General features: G+C 41.1%; 2 protein-coding genes across 3 annotated transcripts in view; one reads left to right on the forward strand and one right to left on the reverse strand.

Moving 5' to 3' along the window:
* Positions 1 to 5,696, forward strand: part of alg6 (ALG6 alpha-1,3-glucosyltransferase) — a 49,873-nt gene extending 44,177 nt beyond the window's left edge. The window contains exons 12-14 of the mRNA XM_041208891.1: positions 1,945 to 2,013; positions 3,560 to 3,758; positions 5,424 to 5,696. Coding sequence (XP_041064825.1) covers positions 1,945 to 2,013; positions 3,560 to 3,758; positions 5,424 to 5,621 — 466 coding nt within the window. The 3' untranslated portion in view covers positions 5,622 to 5,696. The remainder of the gene's footprint in view (positions 1 to 1,944; positions 2,014 to 3,559; positions 3,759 to 5,423) is intronic.
* LOC121289426 (centromere protein R-like) overlaps positions 1 to 25,832 on the reverse strand; it is a 95,946-nt gene that overhangs the window by 17,378 nt on the left and 52,736 nt on the right. Inside the window, exon 7 of one of the 2 annotated variants that reach the window (XR_005945556.1) lies at positions 2,697 to 3,209. Coding sequence is in view for 1 of the 2 variants with exons in the window: in XM_041208892.1 (XP_041064826.1) it covers positions 3,106 to 3,209 (104 nt within the window). In the remaining variant the exon portion in view is untranslated. Of the gene's footprint in view, positions 1 to 2,327; positions 3,210 to 25,832 lie in introns of those variants that run through there. The other variant, XM_041208892.1, reaches the window with a different exon arrangement.

Here is a 25,832-nt window from a genome sequence, read left to right on the forward strand (position 1 = left end):
ACCTTGGATAACCTCTTGGCCCTGCGCCCCTTATGCCTGCACCTGTCCTCCCAAAGGTGGCTCGCCTGAAGGCTGAATGTGCACTCCTGGCCTTCTGCTCCTTCTAGCCGTCCCTTCCTCCTCAGAGGAGCTGCCTCCAGTGGACATGTCAGAACTCATTCCCAGGCCAAGGGGAGGCTCCTGGCAAGCTGCAGGCTCGCGAAAGATTACTGACTGCAGAGTGCTGAGCTGAAGGTTCAAAGGACACAGAAAATTGCTGGGGTGCGTTCTGAACTGCTGCAGATAACATAGGCAAGTTTAAAATACTTTCTCCAATAAATGCTCCACAAAGCAGATTGACGAGCCCACTGAGCCCTCTTATCCCGCCCGTGGATGAGATTCATAGAAAAGTCTCTTACCTGCCTGCCAGTTGCGCCTGTGCATCGACCCAAAAATCGCATGGGCGCCTAAAAATCGCTGTCGATTGATGAATTAAGGGCCTTAACTAGCCCGTTAATAAATGGTGGGCGCACGTTGAACTTCATTACACGTCTGCCTAGCGAAATATCGCGATGGCACGCGATGACATCAGGACGTTGGCCCAACTTCACCGCACGTCATTTTACACGAGGACGGCAGACCCGCCCCTGCATGTCAAACTGAAAATTCTGCCCCATGACCCAGACTTGGGTGTACAAGGTGCAATTTCAAAATTTGCAGATGAGACAAATTTGGAAGTTTTTTGTGAACTGTGAGAAAATCGTGATAGACTCCTTGAGGGCATAGGCTGGTGGAATGGGCAGATGTGATAGATTAAATTTAATGCAGAGAAGTGTGGAAGTGATATATTTTGGCAGGAAGAACAAGGAAAGACAATCTAACATAAAGGGTGCAATTCTAAAGGGGATGTAGAAAGAGAGATCTGGGGGCGTATGTGCACAAAGTGGCAGGGCAGGTTGAGAAAGTGGTTAGAAAGGCATACCAGATTCTGGGCTTTATAAATTGAGGCATGGAGTACAAAAGCTAGGAAGTTATGCTCTTTACAAAACACTGGATCAGCTTCTACTGGCAAATTGTGTCCAATTCTGAGCACCACACTTTAGGAAGAATGTGAAGGCTTTAGAGATGGTGTAGAAAAGATTTATGAGAATGGTTCCCGGGATAAAAGACTTCAGCTACGTGAATAGATTGGAGAAACTGGGGTTGTTCTGCTTAGGGCAGAGAAGGTTGAGAGGAGATTTGATAGAAGTGTTCAAAATCATGAGGGGCCTAGACAGAGTAGAGAGAAACTGTTCCCATTGGCAGAAAGAATGAGAACTAGAGGACACTGATATAGGGTGAACGGCAAAATGACCAACAACGACATGAGGAAAAACCCATTTACACAAAGAATGGCTAGGATCTGGAGTGCATTGCCTGAGACCATGGTGGAGGCAGATTCAATTGTGGCCTTCCAAAGGAACTGGATAATTATTTGAAGTGAAAATACTTGCAGGGCTATGGGGGAAGGGCAGGGAAGTGGGGGCTAGTTGAGTTGCACTTGCATAGAGCTGGCATAGATTCATGCAAGGGCTGCATTGCCTCCTGTGTTATTCTATGATTCAAGTGTGAGAAGTTTGCAAATCATGTGAGCAGATGGAGAACATATGGTTATTTGTCAGATAGTGAATGCCAATATTGACAGGGCAACACTATCAAACCCTACCCAGTTAAAATGTATGCACTTTCAGCTGGGCTCATGCTGCTCACCCTACCAAAATATTGAGACCATTCCTCAAAGCCCTAGCATTGCCCTGGCTGAGATCAGCTGAAGGAGTATAGACTGAGGACAAACCTCCGACCTTCCTGATTTTTATGGCTCAGTACCACACAAGACAGCATGTCTACCTATGTATCCATTGCCATATTTCAGTTCAGCTCTGCGCAAGTTTTCAATCATGTATCTTTTATTTGTTTTGTTTTCAGACCTATATTATTGCTTCTACATGAAATTCCTTTCATGGCAACTTGGTTTTTGCTTGTATCAACTTTTAGGTAAGGTCAGCTTTTTTTTGTGTCAGATCTCTGAATGGATGCTAATTAATAGATTCTGTGGAAGTGCCTTGGCCTTACAATAGGTGATTTTCCATTTCCTCCCCTGTTTAAAGTGACAAGGAACTTGTGATTTAAAAAAAGCTCTTTGTAAGTTGTGCCCCTTGCATATAATTTTTGTAAACATTAGTCACCTTTTGCTTTTAAACATTCATAACATATTTGGGCTGTTGTGTTTCCAAAGTTTGTGCTGTTACAATCCCCATGAAGTCCAATAACTTTTAAAATAAGAAATTAATTTTCCAATATCCAATGGAAATATTTTATATTTTAAGACTTTTATTGTAATAAACAAACTAAAATCAACATTGACTAAAAATAACTTAGGCAACTAATACACTATACTACAGAAAATACACTTTCCCCATTAACTAGTTAACACAACTGTAAACCTCATGCCACTTTCATAAGATATATAGCCTCGCAGTGCCAAATTCCTCCCAGCTATCCAACAAGTTCTCTTCTCCCTGCTACACTAGGGCAAATTTCCAGGGTTCTTTCAAAAGTCCATTCACTCAATCTCCTAGTTATAATCAAACTAATTCCCAGCATCGAGGCACCTTCTGGTGACTTCTTGATCTTAAGTCCACAAGTTCCATCTCTTCAAACAGGAAATCTGTACTCACCAGCATTCTGCTTGGTGGTTAACAAAAAAACAGTCTCTCCCTCTGCTTGGCACAGCAGCCACTATTTTCGGTGTTCCCCTCCAGTCTATCTGACTGAGATTGAGAGTCTGTATCCAAGAAGACCAGCTGCCCTTCTTTTGTGTCAAGGTGTGAAACCCAACACTTGAGCTTCTATGAGTTTCTACCTGGATTTTAACCCCAGGAGGAGCTGCAGATGACCCCTCTCACACCTGAGGGCCCTCACATGTCACCTGCGTCACACCATTTCTGCGAGGCAGGCACCAGCGTAGATACTAGCACTTCGGTGGGCATTGGAACACCAGCTTGTGTCCCGGGATACATGAGGCTATGCTTCTCTTGGTGTCCGTAGTGGAGAAGTCTACGTGGAACATCACTGATGCAATGAGCCTCATGCTTCCTCCATGGAGAGAGTGGCGACTAAATCACATGGGCCTGTTTCCGGATGGAGTTCAGCATGATTACCATCCCCCATTCCTGGACATTCTGTTGTACCTTAAATTAAAAGAGACAATTTAAACAGATAAAAGAACATATAAACTTACAAAGTCTTGCTTTCATAACAGTGCTGAAAATCATTTATTCATTCAGCCTTGGAAAACCCCCAAAATCTTTTGGGAAACGGCCAACAAGCTTGTTCATAGATCAGCCCAACCTATCGACCTTCTTACCATACATCACTAAAGAGAATAATTGGTGCTGATATCAATGTTCTTAATCTTCAGATGCCAATACTAAGTCCAAGGATGTGGTTTTAGTTTAATAAGTTAGTTTATTTCTTGTGGTGTTACGGAGTAAGAATGAAGCTTGTTAATTCACTCTCTTATTTTGTTGAATCCATGCAGCATGTTTCCCCTGTTGTTGAAGGATGGACTGCTCCTTCCTTACACTGTTACCTCTTTCGCCTTCCTCCTTGTCACAACAAAGTTGTTGTCAGCATTTGATAAAGTGTCATTGGAGGATCTGCGACTCCAGCCATTTTCCCAGGGTGTGAGGAGGTACATTCCATACTCTACAATTCCACCACGTTTTGCAAAACTTACAGTAAGTAAATAACAGCTTTTTGAAAATCATTGTTTTAAAATTTGTTTTCAGTTGTGAAATGTTAAAACTATGGAATCAGACCTTATCCTGTCACGTCTGGGACCTGGGTTCAAATCCAGCTGAGACCAATTGGATGGCTGGAGGTTGGTTAGCACTAAATTAGATATTAGGATAACTGGTGCAGGAAATAGAAAATAATCACAACAGGGTGCTTTTCTAAATTTGAAGTATTGTTGCTGAGGCAGAGAAGCAAGAACTTTGCACATATTTCATAGTACTTAATGGGGAAACACTTAACGTTAGCACCAGATGACAAAACTGGGGCCGAACACTTTATTTCCTAGTTTGACTTTCTATAACCTTGATTAATTGCAAATGGGTCTTTACATGAGATGAATTTGATGATGTTTAGCCCAGTTCTGCTAGTTATGGACCCACATCCCAAAACAACTCCTCAGTTGACATAGCCCGGTACTAAGATAAAAACAAAAAAACTGCGGATGCTGGAAATCCAAAACAAAAACAAAAACAGAATTACCTGGAAAAACTCAGCAGGTCTGGCAGCATCGGCGGAGAAGAAAAGAGTTGACGTTTCGAGTCCTCATGACCCTTCGACAGAACTTCTGTCGAAGGGTCATGAGGACTCGAAACGTCAACTCTTTTCTTCTCCGCCGATGCTGCCAGACCTGCTGAGTTTTTCCAGGTAATTCTGTTTTTGTTTTAGCCCGGTACTAAACTGGCTGTCTGAATCAAAGACTGTAGAGATGGCTGTAGTGGAGGATGGAACATTAGTAGAAAATGAAAGAAGGAAAGACTTGCATTTATATAGCACCTTTCAAGATCTCAGGATGTCTCAAAGCAGTTCACAGTTGTTGAAATACTCCTGAAATGTGATCACCTTTTTTTAAGGTAGGGAATATGGCACCCAATTTGCACAGTGCAAGATCCCACAAACAGCAATAAAGCAATGACCAGATCATCTGTGTTTTTAATTTTGGTTTAAGACTAAGTATTGGTCAGGATACCAGGGAGAATTCTCATAATCTTTTTCAGACTAATACCTTAGAATCTTTCACATCCACTTGATAGGAAAGGCAGAGCTTCTGTTTAATGTTTCATCTGAAATATGGCGCTCCTGAAAATGCTGCACTCTCTCAGTAAAGTACTGGAGTGTTAGCCTAGATTTTTGTGTTCAAATCTCTGAAGTGGAACTTGACCTCAGGTGAGATTGCTACCCAATGAGCTATCATCAATAAATGAGTCAAATTTAGAGAACGGCTTTTGATACCTTTATTTTTTCCCTTCACCAAGAAACCTAGTTGAAGGGTCAATACCACCGATGCAGAACACCACCAAGGTATAAAAGGGAGCAAAAGGCAAAGTTCTTCAAAAGCTCTTGGGTAACAATAAACGTAGGTTTTAAGAGATTGTAGACTGTAGAAGGAAAAGCTGAGGCAAATAGTTCCACAAGTTATGGCATCCTGGGAAACATTGAGCCAAAGTAGGAGATGGATGAATGAAGACTGTACAGGATGTTATATTTGCAAATGAGAAAAAATGTGTTTTAATATTTGGACTTTGCAGGCTTAAAAGCCAAAGATATATTGAAAAATGTAACTTAAAATATATGAAAAAGAGAAACTGCTTTTTCTTTTATTCCTACAGTTCCTTCTATCTGTAATTGCCATGGCCACCCTTAGTTTGATATCTGCAACGCTAGCTCCTCCCCCACAACTGCCAGACTTATTCCCTGTCCTGGTGTCTCTATTTTCCTGCATCCACTTCTTGATCTTTCTGATGTACTTCAACATTCTGCATTTATCAGAGCCCGTCTACAAGAAGCATCAACGGAAAGTCAAGTAAAGTACATGTCACTGCAAACCTAGAAATTAATTATATTGTCTGTAAAGCACAGTAAATAAAAGCTGCTGTTTTAAATTCTAATGCCAAAGACTATTTTTTAAGTTCTACACAGTAGCTGCCTTAATGGGTCACTTGGCAAATGTGCCATGTGGTATGAAGTAGTCTGTGTCCACATGCAGCAAGACCTGGACAACATTCAGGTTTGAGTGGCAAGTAATATTCACACCTGTTCCACTTCAATGACCATCTCCAACAAGAGAGAATCTATCCATCTCCTCATGAATTTCAGTGGCAATAGCATTGCTGAATTCACCACCAGCAACATCCTAGGGCTTACCATTGAAAATTAACTGGACTTAGCCATATGAATACTGTGGCTATGAGAGCAGATCAGAAGCTGGGAATTCTGCGACAAGTAACTCACCTCCTGACTCAACAAAACCTGTCCCATCATCTGCAAGGTACAAGAAAGGAGTGTGATGGAATATTCTGCATTTCCCTGGATAAGTGTAGCTCCAACAACACTCAAAGTCAACGCCATGCAGGACAAGCAGCCCTCTTGATTAGTACCCCATCCACCACCTTAAACATTCACTCCCTTCATCACCGACGTGCAGTGGCAGCAACATGTGCCATACACATTGCAGCGACTCACCAGACACCTTCTAAACTACCACTTAGAAGGACAAGGACAGCAAATGCATGGGAACCTGCAAGTTCCCCTCCAAGCCACAAACCATCCTTACTTGATTGGATATCACCATTCCTTCACTGCCGCTGGGTCACAATTCTGGAACTCCCTAACAGCACTGTGGATGTACCTACACCACAGAAAAACTGCTGTCAAAAAGCCAGTTTCTTAGGGATGAGTAACAAATGCTGGCCACGCCAGTAATGCGCATATCCCATGAAAGAATTAAAAAAAAACTATATGTGCCACGAGCTAGAATCCTAGATCTACGCTGAGCTAGTTAATTGTAGCCAGAACAACTACATATGGGAGCAGTATCTTTGGTTTAAGGTTACAAGAAATCCTCCAGGATTCCTTCTCCAGTGACCTCTGCTGGTTGTGTTTGACCACCTGGTAAGTGGATTTGGTTTTACATGTGATGCCCCCTGTGATTACTATTCTGTTGCCACTCATAGTCTTGTACAAGTATATAAGCTTGAATAACCAAGGCCAAATGACAGCCAGTGATAGTTTAGACTCTAGCATCAGCCACTTCACTTCAAGATAGGTGAAGAAACTAAAAAGAAAATGCCCAGTTCATACTCCAACTTGCTTACCTTTTGATCTCAGCTACAGTTTGCAAATAGAATGCTAAATAGGGAGAATGGAGAAAATCAGGTGGTGTGTGCTTCTGGCTGCAGGAAAAAGAGAAACACCGGTGATGATTTAAGAACAGGCTGCCCTCCACGTAAAGAGAAAAAGATAGAAAAACAAAATCTAATGAAAAGTAACTGTCCTCCAATTTTCAGAATTTTGAGAGGAAAGTTAGTCACTGAATAGAAACATAAGTCTTGCTTGGATTCAGTTTGGTTTCTGTCCACATAATCTGCATTTTTGCCAATTTTTTCACTTTCTCTTGAAAATGTTGACTCCTGCTTGAATATTGAGCCCTCCACTATTTTCACTTGAGATAATTTTACATGTATGTATCTAGCCAGTTATATTATTAGACTACCATAACCAAGTCCTATCTTGCTAATTGAGGTTTAAAAATGCCCTTTTTCCAGCAGGCATCAATGGGTAGCAATTAGGAGTGGAAATCCCCAATTTTCATTTTTCAGTCAACCAAAGCAGGTGTCCCTATTGTTAATTGGGCTGAAATCCATTAACTCAACATATGTGGAATTGAACACGGCACCTTTTGGCTCATGTAGCTTGACTTAGTTATGTGCAACCCTTGCCAGATGAGCCATTGGAGAATTCACATAGTTAACTGTTACTTGAGTTTGTACATTCTCAACTCAGTTCTTAATGGGCACTGGCACATTGCACATAACTGTCTACCAAGTTGGCAATCTCTGAGAGGATGGCTTGAGTGAAAATATGCTGCACTGGGATGTTCTTTTGGAATTGAGATGTGTTGAGCCAGAGCAAAGGGAACTTCAATGCTGTACCCGATTAATGGTGATACAGGGAGCACAGACTACATTGTATGTTTATTCCTCCGCATTAACATCCCTAGTCTTGTAGGACAAAAGGAAAACAAACTGCAAGAGAAAAAATTTGAGAAGTTGTGCAAATCTATTAAGTTGATATCCAATGTTAGTTTAAAATCAGTGTAGAAAATTTCTCCATGTAGAACTTGAAATACATAATCAGTGTCAGCATTTTATTTTTTATAAAAAATATATAACATATACCAAATATATGTATGTAACATAAACTGCTGACAACGACGAACTACAGCCACCTTGAATGTGGAGCTTCTTGTAACATTCTATGCACAGAGGAATAAATACAAAATCTAATATTAATAGTGAAAGCAACAAATCCATTAACAAATGTTTAAATAAAATGAAGATGTAAGTTTCTGAAGGCCACACATTCCCACCTGCTTTCTCATTTCTCTTCAGTAGTTTATTTGCGTTTTAATGGGTTTTGGAATTTAGAAAACAGCGCAACCATGAGGTGGGCAAGATTCTTTGCCTCCTTCAGCTGCACTGGAAAATGGCATTCATGACATTCTGAACAAATGACATACTCAATACACTGAATGAGACACCTCGAGGGCAATGTAATGAAAATCTCTTCTTAATCACGTGTTTGGCAAGGGTCACAGTTGCCAAGCAGCTCAAGAATGCTCAAAAGAAATGGCTGTGATCTTGAGCACCAGTGGCCTGTTCTCTTCACATTCACTCAAGCTGTTTATACTAAGTTGTTACTGCAGTAGGAAAACATTAGTTTTGTGCTTGGTGTGTTTTCTTTTCACTTTATCTTTCAGTTGGCCTCTTAAGGGTGATGAAGTAAGAGTTATATGATCCACCTGGTGCACAACTGGAAACTGGATCTCAGAAATGCCAGCTGTCAAACAGGCTGCAATCTTCCTGCAAAAACTAGTCATTGACAATCAGGAATATCACTGCTCTCTCATTTATAATGCAAGAGGGAAGGAAATAGGATGGGGAGGGGAAATAGTGTGTTGCTGTCTGATACCTATCTAGTTAGAAAAAATCCTGGCCCAATAGAGACCTGCAATTTAGAATTCTTTTCCTCTGATAAATAAATCTGGAAAAGTCATTTGGTAGTACAGAACTTGAGTATTGCCAAAAAAAGAGCCTTTTTTTGGTCAAAGCTTTTAGTCTTTCACTCATCAGGACAATTTGCAAGAAAATACCAATGTGAGGGGAAACAACAAATTTATACTGTATGAGAAGAGAGTGCTGATTGGTTGGCGAGTGGACTCTTGTAGCAGCATTGCCAAGGAGAAAACGCCAGTTGATGGTGACTGAAGCATTGTTTGAAATTTAAACCAGGACTCTGGTCAAGGCCTTGCCCTGAGGAATGAAGGAATGAGGATTGCCCAGACAAAGGCTATCACTTATTTTGTTTAGCTGAAGTAGGTGCAATGTGTGTTCTTTCTGTCTGCAAAATGCACTAGACTGCAAGCCCGAATGACAATCTTAAATTGGTTGTTCAGTATAATTCTTAGTGCAGTGAGGATTATATAGCAAATATTGTCCAATCACAGAATCACATCTAATGTTGGACACTTTTGATTTTTGCAAGCACGGGATGGTTGGGTACAGCCCATTGCAAACAGTCGAAGGTCATGCTGTTTGATACGATCTGCCAGACTTTGGGACACACGGCCTACATACCTAGCATCATATTCTATGCCACGTTAATCATTTGTGTAATAGGCAGAACGTCTTTTTGGCTTAACGGTGGTGTCCTGTTAGTGGCGAATACCACTTGTGTTACTACTCACATAGTAGCAGCGTGAAACAGCTAGCTCACATTTTTGAGATACCTGCCCTTCCAGGGTAATCTGAGGTGGACTGGGCACTTTTCAGGGCCGAAAGTGACAGCCTTGGGGCCCATCATGAGTTTGTACGATATATAGCACAAAATGATCTGATCAGTGCAGCCTTTATCTCACCGGATGGCTTTGATGTGCCCTGTTTAAGCATCAAGCTTGTATAATGAGCAAATGGCCCAGGCCGCATTTACGAGGTTGCCAACTCCCCACCATTGTGTGAACCGGTATTCATTGCACTTATGAACTTGGCAATTTGTGCTGTTGAGTGCAGCTTTAGTGACACCATGTATGCCCAAAAAGATGGAGTTGCCATGGGATCCCCTCTAGGCCCAGCTCCCGCAAACATCTTTAAGTTCCATGAGAAACGGGCCTTTGATGGAATGATACCTAACCTCCTACCCCTTGCATATTTCCGAAATGTAGATGATACATTTGCTATACTTAAATCCGCAGCTGCATTTAATAATTTCCTTGCATATCTTAATGGGCTCCATCCTGCACTCAAATTCATTGTCAAAATAGAGCAGTCAAATTAACTCCCTTTCCTAAACAAAATAAGTGACAGCCATTCACTGGTTCATTCCCTAGGGCAAAGTCTTGACCAATCAGAGTCAAGCTACCTGGTTTAAATTCGAAACAGTGCTTGGCAGTTAACTGTTAGTCACCATCAACTGGTGCTTTCTCCATGGCAATGCCTCTACTAATACGAGCCCACTTTCCAACCTATCAGCACTCCCTTCTCATACAGTACAAACTTGTCATTTCCCCTGACATTAGCATTTTCTTGCGAATTGTCCCAATCAGTGCAAGGCAAAAAGCTTGGACCAAAAGGTCCCTTTTTTTCCAGCAATACTCAAATCCTGAAAAAAATTACATTCAGCAAAGCAGCCACCCTAAGGGGCAAACAATATCTTCCTATCGGTGTTGCTATGGCTGGCTTCCATTTTACTGGAAACTTAAAAGCAGCAACAAATGATTTTAGATTTTTTTTTTTACGTATACATAATCTGGAGTACCTTTCACTTATTCCCAGGATTTTCCTTCCACTTTTAATCTAAATTCTACCTCAAACTCTCAAGAAAAGGCAACAGAGGTAATTTATTCCATCATTAGTTTTGTATACAAATTAGTTGATCCCCTCTGCACTGTTCAAAGTTAAAATTCTCTGATCCTGCATTTTTTCCCACTCGTTTCCTTTTATTCCTCCTTTCCTGCTTTTTTTTTATATTCGTTCATGGGATGTGGGCATCTCTGGCTTGGCCAGCATTTATTGCCCATCCCTAATTGCCCTTGTTCAGAGGACATTTTTAAAAAAAAGTCAGCCACATTGCTGTGGGCCTGGAGTCACATGTAAGCCAGACTAGGTGCGGTGAGGATGGCAGATTCCCTTCCCTAAAGGGCATTTGTGGACCTTGTGGATTTTTATGACACTCAATTCATGGTCATCACTAGACTTTTAATTCCAGATATTTATTGAATTCAAATGGTGAGATTTGAACCCAGGTCCCCAGAGCATTATCCTGGGTCTCTGGAACACTAGTCCAGTGACAATACCACTATGCCACTCTGCCTGCCCGCCTGATTCTCCTTCTTATGTCTGTCCTTCCATTTGTAGTGCTGCAGGATTACCCCATACCTGTTTCTATTATACAGGTAGCAGACAAACTTCATGCTGTCTTAAATGGTTGCAGAGTACAGCCAACACTAAGCATGCTGTTAAATTGCTGCACACTCAAGCAGCATGTGAAAAATTGAGAGAGGGTAGCACGAGTTCAAGGTAGTCTGCGCTTCTTAAAGCCAGACTGCACCTCTTAAAGGGGCGAAACAATGTGGCTGGAGCAGGTGCTGTAAATCATTTTAGTATTGATTTGATGTGAACAACACTCAATAATGCCATAATGTGGACTCCAAGATTTTCTGGCATAACTGAAGGCCTTGGCACAGGGGAAGCAGAGGAGGAGAGATGTCATCTATCCACTGGAGACCCTTCAGGCAAACTTTGTGAAATTAAAGGGAACAGATAGCTTTGGTGGTCAAAGCCAGGTGACTAGTCCCAACCACCTGGTGCAGTGCTGCAAGAAGTTCAATGACTTCATGCGCATGGTCAAGGACAGTGACTGTATTTTGAAATGCCATATCCCAACAATTACACTACTGACCTTATGCACTGCTCAATATGCCACATGCCAATCACTCACCTACTAACAATCTCTATGAATCATGACTCATACCTAATATTCATAGCTTCACCTCACAAAATACTGTTGCCAGCCTCACACCCACATAATCACAGCTTGCACACACTGCCAGCTATTCAATCTTGACAGCCACATCAGTCAAATGCATTGCACCACATTCTTGACCCACTGCCCTCTCCCTTGCAGGACAAGGTCATCCATGACCAGAGTTGGAAGGATCTAACTGGTGGGGGACAGGCACAGTTGCATGTCCTTAAACCCATGGAGGAGACGGTGGTCACCATCATTGGATAAACAATGGCTGAGGCCATGATCAGTATGTTCCTACTCTATCCTACCACTCAGTGTTCACTCCCCTCTTGTTTCATAACACATTCCGATTTACAAGCTGCAGATGGTGTCGGTATGCACTTCTTGCTTTCCTGCCACCACCCCCCCACCCCCTGCACTCACCATAACCCTACCAGAACTGTAACCTGGCCATATAGTGGTGGATAAGCAAGAGGTAGGAGATGAAGAAGAAATATTCTTACTCACTCACATACTCATCTACGACTTTAGATTCCAACACTGCGCACATCTTAGTGGATAGTTCAGAGGTGAGGTCTGCAAGTGATGTGACAATCTACCATCTCTTTGAAATTCAAACTACCCTGATTTATCTAAAATTGCAAATTCTCCTCACCTCACATTCTAAGACTTCAGCCATGTTTACGTCTTTAGCATTTCAAACCTAGCTTCTTTTGATTAGTCAAAGCCTCCAGACCAGCTGTCTCCAATTTAATTAAATCCCACACACACAAAGTATCCAAGCCCCACTATTAACCTACTTTTACAATAAATCACGATAATATTATGAGAATTATACTTTTGTGACACCCCCCTCCTTACGGGAAAATGAACTGTTTAATTTAAAAAGGCGGCTTCGTTTTCTTAACCCATCTTGCACTACTTCCTATACTTACCGATATACTCACACTATTACATTACCAGATACATGCATTAACATAATATATATATACAAATCCTTGGTATCAACAGAATTCATCCAGTCCAGCATCCAGGCTTTAAATGTTCAATTTTCCTTGGAGCTTTAAACTCCTGACAATGAATCTGCAATTAGATTTTCTTGTATAGCCACATGTATAACCTGTAGATTAAATGGTTGCAGTAATAAACTCCATCTGAACAGCCTTGCACTTCGGTCTCAAAGTTTGCCCAGAAACTTTAAAGGATTATGGTCTGTATAAACAATTGTTTCTGACATAAATCTCAAAATGCTGCAATGCTAACACCAGATCCTGAGTCTCCTTTTCGACTGTTGAGTATCTTCTCTGCTGTACATTCAACTTCCGTGAAAAAATCCTATTGGTTTCTCAATTCCAGTTTCATCTTCTTGCAACAGTATGGCTGCAATGCTTATATTGCTTGCATCAATGACCAGCTTAAATTGCTTGGCATAATTGGGTACTGTCAAAACTGGTGTCATAAACAATATAGTTTCTAAACTGTCAAATGCCTTCTGACACTCCTGTATCCATTGAAACATCTTGTTCTTTTTTAATAGTTCAGTCAATGGAGCAACCACACTGCTAAAAATTGGTACAAATTTCTGGTAAAACCCACCCATGCCCAGAATTCTCAAAACTTCTCGTTTTGTTGTAGGCACAGGGAAATCCTCAATAGCCTCAGCCATGTTTATTATGTAGCATTCCAAACCTAGCTTCTTCTGATGAGTCAAAGCCTCCAGACCAGCTGTCTCCAATTCAATTAAATCCCAGACACATAGAGAGAAACTATCCAAACCCCACTATTAACCTACTTTTACAATAAATCACAATGAGAATTATTATACTTTCGTGATAAAGTGACCCCAGAAGAAGGTGATTAGCAAACTGAAGTGCTTGATACATTGCCAGCCAGCCAGAAAGCCCAAAATCAAAGTCAAGGGGTGGGTTTAGCATCAACTTTGTACAGGTCTTTGTGTGGAGGTTGGAGCGCATTATTTCCAATGTGGAAATGGTGACCAACACTATCAGCACACCTATAAACCCAACCATGATGTAGTGTCGGACAGCCAGTATCTCAGTTTCCATTGCAGAACAAGCAGAAGCTACACAATGCCCTGGTACTGCAGTTGAAGCTCAGACTGAAGCCATGCAAGGTCACCTTACTGCTATCATCATGGCTGCAAATACCAGTGCCCTAAGTGCTTTACAGGATGTCACAGTAGTCCATCAATCTGTCCTCCAACAAATTAATAGGATTGCTGAGGTGCCCCCCAGGAGGAGTAGCAGTGGCTCTGTGGTTCATGAACCTGCTGTCCTCTCTCAAGGTGACGGCATTCATTCTCCCACTGCTGCCCCTCCACCAATGCCTTGCTGTTGCCTGTCAGTCAGCCAGTGCAGACTGCTGCAGCAATAGTTCAGTCCGAAGCTAGACATTCTTGGATCAGTGCTACTCGAAAAGCCATCTGCAGTCTTCTCCATTGAAAGTCAACAGCCTTTCAGCAGCCACGCTCCAGCCACTGCACAGGAGCACTAGGACAGGCAAAGGCACATGGAATACAGGCACTAAGGGAATGCACAAGGGTGATTACTTGTCATTTGTATGCAACATGGCATGGTTTGATTCATTAATTTGGTTTGGAATGTTTATTTTATGGTAACATTTTTTTACTGTGATCAAGTAGATATTGTGATGGTCAGTAACAGAGAGAAGGTAAGGTGTGGATTGATGATGAAGGGGAAATTGTGGTTGTGTTTACTGGTATTCGCAGTTGGATTAAATGATCACAGGGACCCTGGCCAGAAAGGAACTATGTTGGTTGCCTTCTCCCTTTCTCTTTCTCATCCTCTTCCCCCAGCTCCACCTCCTCAGCTGATTGTCATATAGCTGGTGGCAAGAGATGATGAGGTTGTGCAACATGCAACATACAGACCTTGACTCATGCTCTTCAGGTTCCTCCAGAGGAGCCTAGATAATGGAAGCATGTTTGAACACCCAATGCTATACCACGTGACAACATGGCTTTTGTTGTATGCATCCTGCTCATGTCTATATGGGTTGCATACCAGAGCCTTGGGCCATGTCATCAAAGGGATAGCCCTTGTCGCCAGTAATCACCCTGTGGCTTGTTGTGATATCTCAAATGCAGATTGCAGGCACCATAACTGCTGTCAGAATAGCAGACAATGACCTGCATGATATACAGAGTATGGTCATGCACCAGCTTGATCTCAAGGGAGTGGAATCCCTCTTGGTTCGGAATAACACAGAGTTGACGTGCAGTCCCCACAAACCAACATGTTGTCAGTGGCAGCCAGCACCATGGAGAAGCCTGCAATCCTCATCAAGCCACATGCTCACTCTGTCTGCTTCCCTCTGGCAAGACAGAATGGAATGTACTCAGCTTTCAAGGAATACAAAGCCTTAGTCCCTTTTACAACAGTGAATGGCAAACTGGGAAATGTTACAAATATTGCCAACCGCAGCCTGGAAGGAGCTAGAAGCATAAAAGTTCATGGCTGTGGTCAACTTCACAGCCACTGACAATGTTGTCCCCTCTCTACTCTAAGTTTGCAGTTGTGACTACAGCAGGTGATAGATTTCAGAGAGGACATCTTTATGAAATGGAATTGTTTGGCGCATTGTTCCTCTTTGAGTCCATGTAGGAGAATTGTTTCCTGAACACCCTGGGTGGATATGCTGAGATCCCTTCTCCCCCTGCCTTCCTCTTCTAGAAGTTTGTGCCACTCTGTGAGACCTCTGCTCATTCTTCTTGTCATGCTGTAGTCTAAGGGAAATACCTAATGCACCCAAGTTTGGGAGCAAGTACTTTGTGTAGAATTTTTGAAGTCAGGAAAAAGTCCTTCAGCACAAGGCACACCACTTCCTGCAGACTGTAGCAAATTTAAAGAACTCTTAACACACCAAACACTTCTACCATGAAGCAATAGCCAGTAGAAACCCATCAGCTGTCAACCTGAAAGTGCATGATGATCCCTTGAAATAGCTTTCATGGGGGAGGGGAGGGGAGGGGCTGGGTGTTGGTGGTGGTGTCCATCCTCTGTTGTGATGACATTTGACTTGGAAGAAATGCAGTAAGGAAAATTTGTATTTCTTTAAAAGGCCTGTGCAATCAAATTATTTTTAACAATGTTTGAAAGTACTTTTAAGGGTTTACACCAATTGTAAAGGGATCAATTGTCATTTTCTTGGATAATAAGAAATGCTGGTTTATGTGACATTGCAACCCTTGACCTGGAAGCAGTACCAACAGGAAGGAAGTTAAGACCAGAAGCCATGTGCTTGGCAGACAAAGGAGAACTGCAGACACAAAGTAGAGATACAAGCACAGGAACTGGAGAGTGAAGACAATCAGTGTGCCGTTTCAGACATAAAGAGAAAGCAGACAGAGATAGAATGAAGAACACAGAGTTATTGTGAGGAGAAGAAGCAAATCACTCCCAGGATTGGAGCGATATGGTTTTTCTATTTGGCAGAAAAGGAGACAGGAGCTCTTGAAGGCACTGGGTGAGCTGGCTAAAGTGGTCTAAAATCTGGAAAGCTATCTGAATAGCTCAGAGATGCTAAAAAACGGAGTGGTTTCCCAGTAGTGGCCAAACCATGTCCTGGGGTGTTATTGGTTGGTCATTGAAAAGGAACTCCAAAATAACTGCACCATCAGGACAATCATGACCCCTGGGAGAGAGCTCTTGTCATAAAGGACTCTTCACTTAGCTGAGTGAATAACGAACAGCATATTGTGGAACTGTGTGGTGCCATATTTGTGCTGGGAGTGATGTGAACGTTTGTGGTTACGTAATACATATCTTCATTGTATAAACTATTTAAAGTGAAATTTACATTTTTATTTAAAGTATCATTTGCTTGTTAATTCATGTCTAATTTGCTTTTGTTCTGATTTGTGTTAAGGTAAAAGCTACAAAGAGTGGAATCTTGTTGGTAACTTCATATGGGGGTCATTCGGTTACTTTGGTTTATGGTTTCCCCATGGGGATCATAATGCTGTTGAATGAGTGCTAAGCTATGCAAGTTAACAGAGGGTATTAGCTGGAGCATTAAGCTCCAAAATAGCAGCACTGGCATCAAATCAATTTTACATACTGATTAATATCACGATCTGCCTACTCTGAATACTTCCAGCAAAAGTTTCCTATGTGTCTTGCCACAGAAGTGTGGCATTGCCACGGACATTTTGGAAGTAAAATGGTATTCATTGTGCCAAAAAAATCAGGTGGTAAAAAGTTGAATTTCATGGCCACTGTCATAGGAATAACTGGACATTGGGGAGAAAGTGGGATGCGACCCAGGAGCAGGAGTGGGTCACTCACCCCACAAGTCTGTTCTTCCACTTCACTTAATTAATTTATTTTAGTTACTATGTGCATAGTCACAGAGCCAAGCAATTGCCTTGTCAATGGCAAGGTGGAGTTCTTTCCTCCACCTTCAAATTTAATCAGCTGGCACTCCTCGACAAAGTGAGTGATTGTTTGGGCTGTACCACGGCTGCAGCCGAGATGATCTTGGTGACCCCACTGATATTGACTGCACGGAGGCCTTGACAAGTTTGGAAATGGTTTAAAAGGGCCGAGTGTCGCCGTGGGAGAGCAAAGCTGGCTGGATTAACAGTGGAGTCTATGATGAGAGTGGTTTCTGGTGGATGTTTTCTTTTATCAATCCTCCTGTCATTGATCCTCAGCTGTTGCCCCTCAGTGTGGTGGATTTAACCATAAGGGTCGGAGTGAGGGAAGGCAAACTGCTGGTGGATCGAGGATGTCTTTGAATAAAGGCAGGCTTGAGTTTGAGTAGACCTTCTCCAGTAGCTTGCCTGTTGCAATTTCCCTCTTGATGTAGTGGAGGGGCGGTGATGGTGGTGGTGGGGGGGGGGGGGTTGGGCAAGCAATTTTGCTCAGGAATAGGAGCCAGGGGAGGTGAGTTGGTCAAAGTGTACCTGTGATGATGCACATAGTTGAGTTGCACATCAATAAGTTTTTAGTGCGGGCAGACTGGTACCATAATGGGGCTCAGTATTTTGCAGTTGAGTACATGATGTCATGAGCAGAGGTCCTTAGAGTGTTGGTTTGTGATCCCCATGAGAGCCAGCCAGTTTTCTGAGGAACTTGAGAGTTTTAATTTTTTCGGCTGTGTTGATGAGGTCCTGTTTGTACGTGAAGGTTCTGTCAAGGTTGACACCCAGATAAACAAGGTGGGAATCATGCTTCAGTCTCTGGCCATCCAGGGTGATGTTCAGTTCCCTCCTAGCGCTGACATTGTAAACGTGGAATGTGCTAGGGACTGTTTTACCAGTGCTCAGTTTTAGCCACCATATGTTTCAGTAGTCTGCCAGTTTTGCAATTTCATCATTTAATGTGTCTACCAGCTCAGGGAAAGTCAGCCTGTATGCTATAGCAGATGTCATCTGTATAGAAATTTTTCTGGGCCCAAGTTGGGAGTAGGTCATTGGTGTACAAGTTGAACAGTGTTCGGGCTAAGACAGACCCCTGAGGTAGCCCATTCATCTGTTTCCTCCAGGCACTAGTCTAATCACCCATTTGCACCTGAACTGTTCATCCATTATTTAATCATGGCAGTAATATATGATACCTCCATTTTCTCCATATCCATTGACACCCTTAGCCTAAAAATCTATCCAATCTTGAAAATATCAATTGACCAAATATCTACATCCTTAGGGACTGATGAATGCTCAGGTCATGGCCTTATATCCTTGTTGACTCAGTCATGATGGTACAATGGGTCTAGAGTCATGGCCATAACTGATACTAGTCTGTCTAGGAAGTGCTGCCATGCATGCGGGTCAGGTGAAGCTAGGAGTTGAAAGAGCGGGCAATAAGACTGGATTTTTGCTTTTTTTTTTAGCAGCATTGCACAGCAAATGAGCTGATGATAATCAGCTAGTTCTGAAGCTCTGTGCCCATTTGAAATTGGCATTGACTATCTGCTGCTGCATCCTCGATGCCTTCAACTTGTGTAGCCAAGAAAAAGGTGGCTATAACAAATGTGGAGCTGAAAAGGCAAGGGATGAGGCTGCATGAAGCCAAGAAAAATAATAAGAGCAAAAACCAGCTGGTCCCAGAAGTTGCAGGCACTGGGAGTGTTGCTGAATCTAATGTGTTAGGTCGTAAGGGCATGGAACAGGGCCGGGACACTTGAGTGGATTTTGGTCTGACAGCTAATGGTGGATTGGAGGGAATGGACCTAGTGTTTGAAGTAATTTATGTAGCAGGGCAGAGTGAGTCCAATGGAATTTTATTTTCCAATGATCTGATTGGTCTACAGTATCATGTGGTTAGCATAGCCTTCTCAGCAACATTACAAGCTTGTTGCAGTATTCTAATTGTACAATATTATGCCAACATACAATATTAGACACAATTTTTATTCATATGGACATTAATACTTAAGGGATTCAGAAACTCAGTTGAAAATAACCGAGATTTATCCAAGTTCGCAAATATTCAAGATTTTCTTTGGCAGGAGAGGGGGTTAGTGGGAAAGAACTCTGTGTCTGGGTAAATGGCATTTAAATTAGGTGCTAGAAACTGTATCTTAGCATGCACCTGTGGGAGCAGTTCCCTGCAGGCATTTTAGTGGACAGATTGATTTGCTTGGTGACATTTCTGTCATATATTTATATGAGCGGGCAGCTGCAATGATCTGCCCTTTTATATTCACATCGAACTTCTATGGGCCCTTTCCCTAGGTATGGAATTTATAAAATTAAATGTTGATAATCAGAATGCACGTTATTATGGACAGTTTTACCAGTACATGTCCAATCAGTTCTGCTTGCAATATTATGTCTAATTAACATAAGATGTAAGATTAAAATGATAACATTTAGCTCTCACTTTGATTTCTCCCTCTTCTGCCCTGAAGGCACTGGCTCAGGCTGGAGTACAGTTCCACAGGTACAGTATTGATCAATGTCTACAACCTTGTTTGAGTGGCAATACTTGATACGTGAGCCTAAACTGTGAGCAACACCTTGAGGATGCTGAGGCATTGAGATGATGTAGATCTAGGCAGCTTTATTTTATTACAGGCCTTACAGATTTATTTCTTCTCCATTTTAAAACATGTATGAAGGTGATTTGATAAGTGACATTATACTGGCAAAGGCTGTGGAAAAAAAACAGCTGTTGAGGTTATAGAATTCAGAACAGGGCTGGGCAATACTTTGACAGATTCAGAGGCTCAATTCTCGTTTCTCTTGGAGCTACTAGCAACCAGTTGCTACCTGTCAATAGCAATCTAATAGTTTTAATAGTAACCTAATAGTTCCACTAGCAAAACTAAATAGAATTAAACCAAGGTTTAAATAGAAGGACAAAATGAAGGCTGCATGCAATGAAGCCAAGAGCCAAAGCTCAAACAGCCAATTTAAAATTGCATGACTATCAGGAATTTACATAATGAGGAAAATCTAAGCAAGCTGGTCTTGTGTTCTTTGGAAAAGAGGTGATCTTTTACAGATTTTCGGAAAATTAACTAAGATTATCCAAAAAAAATTGTTCAGTTTAGCGAAGGGTTTGGAAGGGACGCAAGTTAAAAATTGCAAAATCAGGAGTAAGGAGAAAGGTTTAAAACTTGTAGAATAAATTTATTATGTTAAATATTAAGGTGGAAAGTGTGAGTTGTATTAAGAGAAAACAAAGCGTGTTTTTGGAGACAGGCAAGTTTGAAGATGAGCAGGAGATTAATCTGAACAGGACAGGTCTTTTTTGGTCCTATAAATTCTAACATTCATTAGCAACATTTCTAGCAGAGAACTACTGGCAACAATCACCACTTAGGCTAACACAACAAGAATGGCCACTTCGATGAGGCAGCAGAAGGTATCTGGCATCTGCAGAATGTTGTCCAGCAAAAGTCCAGAGACGAAGGGTAAAATTGGGTTTAAATTTTAAATGATAAATTACTTAGTTCATGAATAATGGTAAATTTATGAATTGTGCTTTTGTTCACGGTTAATGTTTTGATATATATGTTTTCTTACTGAGAACAAGATGACAGTGCTTTTTTAACATTTATTGGAATTATTCTATTGCTAAACATGATTTGGCAATACTGAGCCCCTCCCCCACCATCCTTGCTGCATTCTTGGACTTAATCCTTTTGGATCTGCAACTGTCAAATCAAGCTCCAATGATAGGCTGAACTGCTGTCCCTGTTGCAAACGATTCAGAGCTGCCAGAATTCAATTCACAGAGTGACCCTTAATAGTCAGGAGTCAGAAGAGAACTAAACTGTTTTCTCTGAACTATGTTTAAAGCCAGGGTAAAGGCCAACAACTATGAGTTTTTGCCAACTCCAGTCCACACCGTTTATTTATTATTGCACCTTGCCAATCAATTTCTTTTTAATGCTGAGGTTTTCTTTTTTCTCCTCACAAAGTCACAGTAAATAAGAGCTCCTTGGACAAAATACCTATTAAATTAGTAATTAAATGAGTTACAGCCAGCAAAAGTGTATATGAGTCAGTAACAACATCTGATCAAGCTCTTCAGAGATTGTTAAATTATTTTCTGCAGTAAGCAGAACTGTTTAAATGTTATTTATTTTTATGTTCAGAAAAAATCTATTGCAAAGTAAAATATTGATTAAAACACAACAATGCTGTAAGAAGAAAAAAAATTTATGAAACCGTTGCTCAAATCCTTTAATTGAATTTTCCAAATCTCTCACCACACACAAATAATCAATATCTTCCAGCATCAGAAACATTACTGGCTATCTTTCCAATTTTGTTATCATCAGCACATACAAGAGCACTTGGATATCTATAATGTCTTGACAAATAATTTATATTTACCTCATAAAATATTGTTCCTTTGAGATACTCAAATAAAAAACAAGAAAAATTAACTTTTCAAATCAACAGATGTGTCAGATCCTAGATATCTGAATTTTTTCCTTGGTTTTATTTGGTAAAAGACCCAGGCCCGTTGTACAAAATAGCACCAAGGCAGGAAAAAGGAGAAAATAAAATCAAGGATGGTGTTTACTTGATGGCAAGATCGGGTTTTGAAAACCTGTAGATTGTAGGAAGAGAAAACTGAGAAAGATAAAGTGTCCCATCGTGTTGAAATCCTGGTAAAAAATACCTTGAAAGCAGGAGATGAATCTTGAAATGAAAGGAGACGGAAGAATGCATAAGATGATACACTTGGAGCCTAGAATGGATATGAGGAAAATGTAATAATGATTGTAGTTTTGGTAAAATAAAGAAAAGGAAGAAATGTTTCATCCAAGAGGCTGTAGGCAGGGGAAGCATCAACTGATGTATTTTTATTTTCAGTATATTTTCAAGGAGTGTGAAAAGTGCTGCATTTGAAAAAGTTTAGGGTATAATAAGATTAACCATTTTCTTTGCTAGTTGTAAAAAAGGACAAATTCCTGTCTTTCTAAAAAGGTGATACTGAGAAAGGAGTTGCCACTCCCCAGAATAGGTTTCCCCACAGTTACTCTGTAACTTGTTGTCAAGTGCTACAAATCCAACTGACACTCCGCTTGGAGGCTACGATCAGGATTGGTCCAACATGCTGCATCATGAAGCATGATGCCTGCACCAGACCTTTGTTCCTCATTTCAGTCATGTCACTAGGATAATTAAGACAGTTCTTTTTAATAGTCCTTCCACTTGTTATATGGAAACTGGGATCATCAACCCTCTTAAAATAAACCTTTTATTTTTCTATTGGAAGGCCGGAAAAGAAGAGAGAATAGCACAATCTAGTCAACATCCCACAGCCAGGCAAGTCATGAATGGAGACACAGTGATAAATGCAATCTGTTGAAGGCCACAAGTGAAAGAGAAACATATCACAAATAATCCTCATCCAAACTGAACTGGACCAACCATATAAATACTGTGGCTACAAGAGCAAGTGAGAGGCTGGGAATTCTGAGGTGGATAACTCACCTTCTGACTCCCCAAAATCTGTCCAGCAACTACAAGGCACAAGTCAGGCGGTTGATGGAATACTTTCCACTTGCTTGAATGATTGTGGCTCCAACAACACTCCAGAAGCTTGACACCATCCAGGGCAAAGCAGCCCACTTTTTCAGCACCCCATCCACCACCTTAAACATTCACTCCCTCCACTACTGGCTCACAGTGCCAGCAGTGGGTACTATATACAAGATGCTCTGCAACAACTCACTACAGCTCCTTCATCAGTACCCTCCAAACCTGTAACCTCTACCATCTAGAAAGACAAGGGCAGCAAATGGATGGGAACACTGCCACCTTCAAGTTCCCTCCAAGCCACACACCATCCTGACTTGGAACTATATCAATGTTCTTTCACCATCGCTGGGTCAAATTCTGGAACTTCCTTCATATTGTGAGTGTACCTACATCAAACAGACTGCAGCGGTTCAAAGACACAGCTCAATATCATCTTCCCAAGAGCAATTAGGGATGGGCAACAAAATACTGGTCTTGGTAGCGATGTCAACATCCCGTGAAAGAATAAAAAAGTTTGTTCAATCTGCATTAGCATAAAATATTTGTTATCATCAATTTAAAATTACATATAATATCTTATCTTGGGAAATACATCTGGACATGACAGCCTGTGCTCATATGTGTCTATTATGGCTAGGGAGTCTAGACTAAGGGGTCACAGTCTCAGGATACGGGATAGGCTATTTAGGTCTGAGATGAGGAGAAACTTCTTCACTCAGAAGGTGGTGAACCTGTGGAATTCTCTACCACAGAAGGCTGTGGAGGCCAAGTCATTGAATATATTTAAGAAAATAGATTTCTGGACTATAAAGTCATCAAGGGGTATGGGGAGAGAGCGGGAGTATGGCGTTGAGGATCAGCCGTGATTATATTGAATGGCGGAGCAGGCTCGAAGACCAAATTGCCTACTCCTGCTCTTGTTTTCTATGTTTCTGTTCTAAAAGTTGGCCTGTTCTGCTAAGAATGTAAGGAAGGATAGATCAAGACAGACTTTTTTGACAGACTACATTCAGTCTACCCTATCATAGGATCTACCCCATTCACTAAATGTTTTGAGTAAAACTTAAAAATTCACTGATTCCTAAGGATGATCAAGCAACCAACCCTGAAAAATATTCACCCACCTTTACACCTCTCCCCATTTACTCTTAAATTGCAGACTCCAGAGCCATTTCCTGACCTCAACAGCAAAGTCATCATTATGTTCTGTGAAGCATTAGATCATAACCTTATAACTTACAATTCTGCTTCTAACCAGGTAACTAGGGTGGTTTTGGTGTTTGCCTCCATTCCTGCTCTTAGTTCCCTTTTAGTACTCATCAAAAACCAACGCTCACTGAAAACCCAACCATCGCTAGTAAAATCCTTGTGGAGTGACAGTGCAATGAACAACTCTCAGTTTCCCTCTCTGCATGAGAAGTTACCGCCTACAAAACTTGACAATAGCTTATTGATGCCATTGCACCTTGCTGGATGTTAGAGTTGTAACAGGTTTTAAGATGCAGAGGTAGGGAAAGGGGAGAGGAGAGGAAAGAACAAAAGGAAAAGCCTGTGATAAGGTTGAACGTGGGAGAGATTAAATTACAAAAGGGATGATGGTGCAAAGCAGAACAAGATGGTAATCAGACTAGTAAAGAAAAAAGATGGGTCTGGAGTAGATGTAAATGGAAAAGTTCAGTCTTGGAACTATTTTAAACCCAATGAAGATGAACATTTAAGTCAAGGAGTTTAACAGCCTGCTGCAGCCAGGATCTTGTACCAGGTTTAACTTGAAACTAATGCTGCACAGGAATATTCCAGTACCATACCCAAGTGACCATTCTTCATGAATAAGTCTAGAAAATGAATGTTAATGGGCTATTTAATAGTGAAGGGCATAATATGTGAATCAAATTCATTCATCTTCCATTGGTAGTAGCAAATAGAAGTGGTATACCTGACTGCTTCTTAGCTTAGAGATACCAGAGCCGGTAATAACACATTATTGTCCCAGTTAAAATCAGGTGACCAAGGATGGAATCTGGGATTTTCCTAAATGGTTTAGAGAGACAAGAGAGAATCAAGCACCTTCACAAAAGCTTCATGATTAGATACACTAAGCTTCAGAGCCACATGCATCTCATTAAGGACTCATTGCCAAGAAGATATAATAATGTTATTGAAAATTATTTTAAAATAGAGTGTAGTGGTGTCTGTGTCTATGTATGTGTGTATGTGTGTCTTAATTGGATTAAAGCCAGCTGGTCTAGAGGCTTTTATGTACAGAAGAGAAGTAGTTTGAAATGGTAATTAGGTAAACATAGGGAATTTACAAGGCGAATTGAAAAGGGGGCAATTTGCATGTTTAAATAAACCATTCAAAAGAATGGGTGAAATATCACACCAAGCCAGAAGAAGCCACACAATGGGTTTTTTTTCCCCAAAGCTTACTAATAAAATTGGTGCAATGAAAGGGGTTTTATTGTTAGAAGAGGTAAAAAAAACCTTGTGGTACAATGAAAATTTGTTTTCAAAGAGGGAAAAAATGTATGAAGAAAGAAAAGGCTGTTGGTAAAAGAGGGATTCTGAGATCTAAGCCCCCAGCCTGTAAACCGCTGTCTGCAAGGAGCCAGAGCTGAAAGAAACTCATTTTGAATTCGACTGTCCATGGTGTGTTTAGCCAGCAGTCTGTTTAAATCTATATGTTTTACTGTTGCCTCAACAGAGGCATATTTGAGAGTCAGATTAATTAGGAGATTTTATTTTTAGAAGTTATTATCATAGTAATTTGTAGACATATATATGTACTTACAATCTTTTAATTAATAACTGTTTAATTTAGTTTTATAAAAATCTCTTGGGACTCAGTGGTCTTATTACTACTGAGTTCAAAGCCTGCATCTTGCAACATACAAATTGCAAAATTGGTTATGAAAGTTGTTTTATATTTCCATCTGGGATTTGAACAACTCAGCACTTACCATCGGCCGTGTCATAATAATTGGGGGACTCTTTGTGGGATATA

Source organism: Carcharodon carcharias, chromosome 16 (assembly GCF_017639515.1).
Source record: "Carcharodon carcharias isolate sCarCar2 chromosome 16, sCarCar2.pri, whole genome shotgun sequence".
In the NCBI taxonomy this organism is placed as follows: domain Eukaryota; kingdom Metazoa; phylum Chordata; class Chondrichthyes; order Lamniformes; family Lamnidae; genus Carcharodon; species Carcharodon carcharias.